General features: G+C 39.6%; 1 protein-coding gene across 1 annotated transcript; it reads left to right on the top strand.

Moving 5' to 3' along the window:
• Positions 1 to 334: 334 nt before the first annotated feature.
• On the top strand, positions 335 to 5,848 carry LOC308302016 (ADP-ribosylation factor-like protein 3; the record flags this gene model as incomplete). Its single annotated transcript, XM_080746171.1, has 6 exons — positions 335 to 484; positions 3,721 to 3,837; positions 4,130 to 4,180; positions 4,270 to 4,400; positions 4,972 to 5,026; positions 5,801 to 5,848. 6 exons carry the CDS (start codon positions 335 to 337, stop codon positions 5,846 to 5,848), a joined length of 552 nt encoding a protein of 183 aa, XP_080602297.1.
• Between the last annotated feature and the right edge of the window lie 1,944 nt (positions 5,849 to 7,792).

Raw genomic sequence — 7,792 nt, 5'->3', positions numbered from 1 at the left:
CAAGAGAATTGCCTTGTCCAAACTCTCCTGACTACTTGAATGCAGCATCTTATGTTGAAAGAATTGCCCTCTCTGTGCAGAAATCCATGCCGTTACGCCACATCTCCAGTATTGACTTGATTATGCTTAGTTCAGTGTGGTATCAAGCACCGAAAATAGCAGACCTCCAAGCTCACAAGGCGTCGCTTGGAGGTCTGCTATTTTCGATATTTGCACCAAAAGGCCCTTTTAGAAATGTCAGCCCCTGCCTCTATAACATTCTCTGCACGTCCCTGGTACTGACAGTGTTGCATGTCGTTCCTCTGAGTGAACTAAAGAGAACTCCCATTCTCCCATGCAGGGTCTACTGTCAGTCATTGAGAAACTGAAGGGGGCCACAGAGAAAGAGTTGAGGATAGTTCTGCTGGGTTTGGACAATGCCGGAAAAACTACACTGCTGAAGAGCCTTGCCTCAGAAGACATTGACACAATCACACCCACACAGGTATGGGGAATTACAGTAGCTGCAGCACGTGCATCCATGCACGCGCACATGCAGTCACGCACGCACGCACACACGCATGCACTCACACACACACACACACACACACACACACACACACACACACACACACACACACACACACACACACACACACACACACACACACACACAAAGCTGGACACAACTGCAAATATTGTAAGAAAATGTGAATTTCATTCTACAGTATATACGGTATATGACCTCCTGTTGTTAGTTTATATAGTATGTTTTACTATAGCTATATAGCTAGGTAGCTTACTGTACAATATAAAATGCATCATTTTGCGACATGTACTGTTACTAATTGTGGGCTCGCCTATAAAGGCGAGCACACTTTAGATGTTGTCATTATTTATCTATCAGTCATATCATGCATACTGTAGACAGGAACTTCGGTTCCTTTCTACTCCTACATACTTAGTGAGAAAATGAAAATAAAAACATCAATGTGTTCAGCTTACAGTGGCGAAGTGTGCTATTATTTTATACAGCAATCGGCCAAATGGTGGCGCTGTAGGAAGCCTTCGAAAGTGCGAACTTTGAACAGGGATAGCTCATGCTGTGTTTTAGGTACAGCCATGAAACCTGTATACATGTATGCGTCTCCTCATGCCGAACAACTTTTACCCTCTAACTTTTGACCTCTGACCTTTAGGTCTCCCACAATTCGGAATAATATGAAAAACAGTAAAAATCTATCTCCTCCTGGGTTTTTTTCGTTACGCGCACAAAACTTTTTTCACATGAACTTTGGACCAATACGGTCAGATTTATCTCGGCGGATTTCTTTTAAAGTGAAATATAATTTTTTAATAATTCAATCAATATTGCGGTTTTATGGAAATTATTCTTCGGCCTCTAAATCATACATGCAAAGTTACACGTTCATGGCATTTGGCAAAGATGTGGAGGGTTAGTCAAAGTATCACCGAAACCAATTTTATTCCAATCGGCCAAAGGGGGGCGCTATACGAAGCGTTTGAAAATTCAAACTTCAAACGGGCATAAGTCATGACTCGTTTTGTTTGAAGACATGCAACTTGTTACACGCGTGCTTTGACTCAAGCGGAAGACATCTGTGTCGTTGTTAAGTAAGCTCCGCCCTTAAATTTTCCGCCATTTTGAGCAGTTTGTAAAACTGCTCAAAATGGAATTTTCGCTCCACGTGCACAAAACTTTTTTTACGTGAACTTTGGACCAATCTCTAAAGATCTGTCAGATCGGATTTCTTTAAAATTGAAACATGCTTTTTTAATAAATTCAATGAATATTGCAGTTTTATGCAAATTATTCTTCTGCCTCTAAATCATACATGCAAAGTAACATGTTCATGGCATTTGGCAAAGATGTAGAGTGTTAGTCCAAATATCACTAAAACCAATCTTACCCCAATTGGCCAAACGGGGGCGCTATATCATTTTGAGCAGTTTGTGAAACGCTTAAACCTGTTAGGATTTCTTTAGCAATTTGCATGAAACATTCTACACACTATCTAAGGACCTTTATCTAATATGCCTATGAAGTGCACACACACACACACACACAAAAATATTATAATAATAAATATAGCTGCAAGCAGCGATAAAGTGGCCAAAGCCAAAAACACCTCAAATCATGAACACAGCCTGCAATGTGCGTGAAATCTTGCAAGCACATTCCCAATAGGTCAAGGAACAGATACCACCCTTCTCACATTGGCCTGTTATAGCGCCACCAGCGGGTCAACTTTTGCATAACAATTTTTTGGAACAAAATGGACCAATCTTTGACGTCAGTAACGTCAAAGTGAGCACTGCCTGCGATCTTGACATTTTGTGATTTTATAGCCATTGTTTTCTGGCTTGAAGCGAGCCCACAATTGTTTCGAAGGAACAATATTTGTCTAGTTACTATACATAAGCCTTCGTTATATCAGAACAGGTGCATCTCACAAGTTCTCATTCAAAGAATGAGTCACCTGACTCTTTCAGCTGTTTTTCCTGCAGCAAGCTGTGTAATTAGATGTTAAAGAATGTCTCATTAGAAGGAGATAGACCACAAGACCATCTGGATGTGTATACTCTCACAGCACATCTCCTATGGGACCATGTATCACACATCAGGTTGTCTATATGGAACCATGTATCACACATCAGGATGTCTACCATCTCTTAGAGTTATCCATCAACGTCACTCGCAGACATCATCTGTAAGGTCCAGTGGTAGAAGAAGTACTCAGACTTTTTACTCAAGAAAAAGTTGTGACCAAAATACTCTGTTACAAGTTTTAGGTCCTCTATTCTAACAGCTTACATCAAAATATACTTAAGTACCAAAGTGAAAGTCTAAAAAAAGAACTATTTTGAAATTAGTAGAAGTATAAAATATGGCATGAGTGTTTAATGTATGTTTTGTAATAATAATCTGAATCCTTCTCTGCCTCAGAGATGTAGTGTAGTGGAGTAGAAGTAAAAGTATTGAAAATTGGAAATAGTCTAGTAAAGTTAAAAAAGAAAACCTCAAAATTGTACTTAAAGGGGAATACAACTCATTTTCAACTTTGAACTATATGTCATTAATATACCTTAGAGTTGTTATGTGGAAATAAGAACACACACAGCAACTCTAAGGTATATTGATGACATAGTTCAATGTTGAAAATGAGGCACTGGTATTCCCCTTTAAGTAGGCTACTGTACTTTGTTACTTCCTACAACTAGTCCCATGCAAGTGTGAAGGCTTATCACACACATTTCACACATGAACACGTTCGGTTGGTTTCATCCTTTGAGTCTTATCCTCAGCTGGTCTTTAGGATAATGTTGTTGCACAACAACCATGTGAACTAAATGTTATGGAAGCTGTGGCTTTACTCACTGCACAGTTCCAGTGTAAAACTCAATTTATAGTATACTTCTTAACGCTGTCATATTTATGACGCCTTCACTTGCCAAAAAGTCATTTTGGCAAGCGACTTCCTAGTGCGATGGAGAAGTAGGCTATAAATTAAGCCTAAGTGAGTTCAGTGGATCACACATGCATGGTTCTTCTGGCATTATTAGGATCACAATTCATTTAGACAATGTTCTTTATTTTGTGGCCTTCTAATTCTAGATCAAACTGGGACATTCCTTTCTTGAGAAGCAGCCATTTGTGATGTAACCGTTTTCCAAACAGGACACTGATTTACAGTAACATTGCTGTGTCTTTGACCTCAGGGCTTTAACATAAAGTGTGTGGCTTCTCACGGCATGAAACTAAATGTCTGGGACATCGGGGGACAACGGATGATCAGATCCTTCTGGAAGAAGTATCTAGAAAACACAGACCTGTTGGTGAGTGGCTGTTCAGCCAGAATTATTGTGTGTCTTTGTTTGTTGAAACAGCAGTTTCAGAGTTCTTAAAATAAACCCTACTGAATCCAATCAACTAGATCAATTAGAGAAGTGTTAATGCTGTAAAGGTTATCCACATTCTGGGGTGAACATTCAGCCAAAAATAGCCGAGGTAGAGTGAAATACATGCAGACCTAGTATAAAGCCCTGGGGGACACCGGACAACTGGGTCAATATAATGATAAACTCTTATATCTGTGAATCGCATTTATGTTATGATTCTCTCTTTCAGATCTATGTTATAGATAGTGCAGACAAAAAGCGATTTGAGGAGACAGGATTGGTAAGTGCAAATTAATGACAACATAAAACTGCAACAACTAACAAAATGTGCAACATGAACGTCATTCAGGCATGTGTGCATGTGTGCAGGAACTCTCAGAGCTGTTCGATGATGAGAACCTAAAGGATGTTCCGGTGCTCATCTTTGCCAACAAACAGGACCTGGTCACAGCATCGCCGGCCAGTGAGATTGCTGAAGGACTCAACCTGCACACATACAGGTGTGTAGCCTATACTAACTATGCAAAATATGTCCAAAACTGTTCCTTTTTTAGACATACAAGTAAAAAGAGACAATACAATTCACTACTTTTGTTGAATACCAGTATGCTCGCCCCAATTCACACTCACCTCGGGCATCTATCCGGCAGAATGGTACAACTGTCTGGTATCCTAAACATAACCTTGGTAAACCAACCTTATTCCTAACCTTAACCTCTGTGAAACGGTGCCAAAATCTAACCCTATTCTTAATCTTAACGTCGGTAAAACTAAGCACAACCCTAAACTTATTTCTAACCTTATCCTCAGTAAAACAAATACAAGAACCGCCCCACTGAGCAGTTGGCGTGCGGTCGGCGGAAAAAATGAGGGCGAGTGCATGTGAATTAGGGCGAGTGATCTGGTTACTCTTTTGTGTGACACATTGTAGGATGAAGAATGTTAATGTACGGGGGGGGGGAAACTAAAATGCGATACAATCTTTCTGCCCGACAGCAGTGATATGTCGGTCACTCGCACGCGTGTTGTTTCAATTGACATGGACTCTAATAACAACCTGCACTCATTCAGGGACCGCCAGTGGCAGATTCAGGCCTGCTCTGCTGTGTCTGGGGAGGGAGTTCAGGTAAGGTCCATCTTGACTGTTCAAAGCACTGATTCCCAAACTTTTTAGCCAGTGCGACCCAAAAGAGAAATTAGATATTTTCCTGGGACCGAAACTAGTGAAAACAGCAGATCTACAAGCTTGTAGATCAGCTATTTTCACTACTTCTTAAACATTTCCGTGCCCATTTATGGAATTTCTTAGATTTTTCTTAGATTTGTTCATGAAAGTACTGAAAAACTATCATTGAAGAGCACTCACAGTAAACACACAGCAGGTACCATCAAAACTATAACAAAGATAGCAGATCTACAAGCTCACAGCGCTGTGTGCTTGTATATCTGCTATTTTTTTAATTGTTAAAGCATAAAATAATGGTTAAAGTGGGGAAAATCTAACGTAACAAAGATGCGTTCCTAGTCTTAATGGGTTAATACAACTGATTATTTTCACCACAAATTGCCTTGCTTGTCATATTTGACTGTATCCTGTCTAAAAAATCACACTCAGTGAGAGTTCAAGTGAGTGGTGCCTTTTAAACGTGCCAAAACGTCCCGCGAGGCCTGTCCCTGGCCAAGCTTTGTGGGACATACGGATCATACACACAAAGCCAGATGTAGGAGCGGTTAGCACCGCTAAAAATTAAATCCTGTATGATATTTATTTTTTTAATATTCTGGATTTTATTTGTTGTACATACTGTATTTCTCTCTCTCTCTCTCTCTCTCTCTCTCTCTCTCTCTCTCTCTCTCTCTCTCTCTCTCTCTCTCTCTCTCTCTCTCTCACCCCTGACAGGATGGCATGAACTGGATTTGCAACAATATCGTAAATAAGAAGAAATAAAGTTATATCTCTTCTCAACTATATCCAAAAGAAGAAGATATTCTTCTTTTGACACAGTCTGGTTGTGAAGTTGGAACAGCCGCGAGGCATTTATCAAGCAATTGATCACCACCTTCTACAGTATGAAACACTGCACCAGTGGGAGATGAACAATTTGTTCTTGCTTCCAGACTTTCCAAGATGTGCAAATAAGAATATTTGTCCTGTTTAACTGCAGGAATCTTCCATGCTTGCTCTACAGGAGAATGATGTGGGCGTTCTTACTTTTACAACACCAGTGTGTATAGCCATGTTGATCTGTTTATTTAGTTATGTTTTTGTTCTATCAAATAGTGTGTGTACAATGTGTGATTGTGTTCTGAGATTTTTGACATTAAAATAATTAGATATTTTTGCTCTTGTAGTGTTTTCATGATCTATTTGAAAAATGGTGTGTGTGTGTGTGTGTGTGTGTGTGTGTGTGTGTGTGTGTGTGTGTGTGTGTGTGTGTGTGTGTGTGTGTGTAGGCTATATATATATTAGGGCTGGGATGCGATTAAAAAATTTTATCTAATTAATTACAGGCTCTGTGATTAATTAATCGCAATTAATCGCATTTTAATCGCACATCGATATTTGATCTGAGAAGCTTTTTTTTCAAGTAAAACACATTTTGTTGTACGAGTGAATCAACGAGTGAGTTTTTTAAATCTAAATTTCGCATCCACCGGGCCAAGCAAAGCGCTCTGATCAGCTACTTCTCCCTTTGCGTTGGTTGTCTCTTCTTGGTTGGTGCATCGCTATGATCGGTATGCCCGAAACTGAAGGTTCTATGGTGCAAAAACAAAGTGCGATTAAAATGCGTATTTTTTTTTAATCGCGTTAATTTTCTGTAATTAATTAATCGCAATTAATCAGTTAAAGTCCCGGCCTTAATATATATATATATATATTATCGCACTTAGTTTTTGCACCACAGAACCTTCAGTTTCGGGCATATCGATCATAGCGATGCACCAACCAAGAAGAGACAACAAACGCAAAGGGAGAAGTAGTCGATCAGGGCGCTTTGCTTGGCCCAGTAGATGCGAAATTTAGATTTGAAAAACTCACTCGTTGATTCACTCGTACAACAACATGTGTTTTACTTGAAAAAAAAATGCTTCTCGGGTCAAATATCGATGTACGATTAAAATGAGATTAATTGCGATTAATTAATCACAGAGCCTGTAATTAATTAGATTAAAATTTTTAATCGCATCCCAGCCCTAATATATATATATATATATATATATATATATATATATATATATATATATATATATATATATATGTGTGTGTGTGTATATATATATGTGTGTATGTGTCACAATGTTTTTGAGATTCACTGAGATTGAGACCAGGAGCGCTCGTCTTTGGGCGTGAGGAGGTGGAGCAAGCAGTGCCTCCTTCCGGTGACTGCCCATAAGTCTGGCATCTTATTAGTCCTACAGGGTTAGGTTTAGGCATATAGTTTTACTGAGGTTAGGGTTATCATTCACCAGCGTCGGCAGGTTAGCATCACCAGCGTCAGACTAATGGGACGTTGGAACAATGAGACGTCGGACCAATGCCGTGGCACCGGCTCCTTCCGGGGACTGCCCATAAGGTGAACTACAAAACAAGCGCTCCCAATCTGATCGGTACCTCAAAAACACTGTAACATATATATATATATATATATGTATATATATATATATATATATATATATATATAGGGATTGTGGGAAAGAGGGAGTCCCGCATCTGATTGGCCTACCGAGCATCCCATTCTGTGACGCATAAGGAAGCATCCTTCAGAATTTCGGAAGCTTGCCAGTCCTTGTTTACCAATGCCCCAGAGCTGGAGGAGGCGTCTACCTGTTTATGTCTATGTATATATATCAAACATATAATTTTGCGAATGTCTGTCTGTCTGTCTGTCTG

The sequence above is a fragment of the Nannobrachium achirus genome, assembly GCF_963921795.1.
Source record: "Nannobrachium achirus genome assembly, chromosome: 17".
NCBI lineage: Eukaryota > Metazoa > Chordata > Actinopteri > Myctophiformes > Myctophidae > Nannobrachium > Nannobrachium achirus.
Note: the sequence above shows the minus strand (reverse complement) of the source record. Positions and strands in the feature narration are given on the sequence as shown.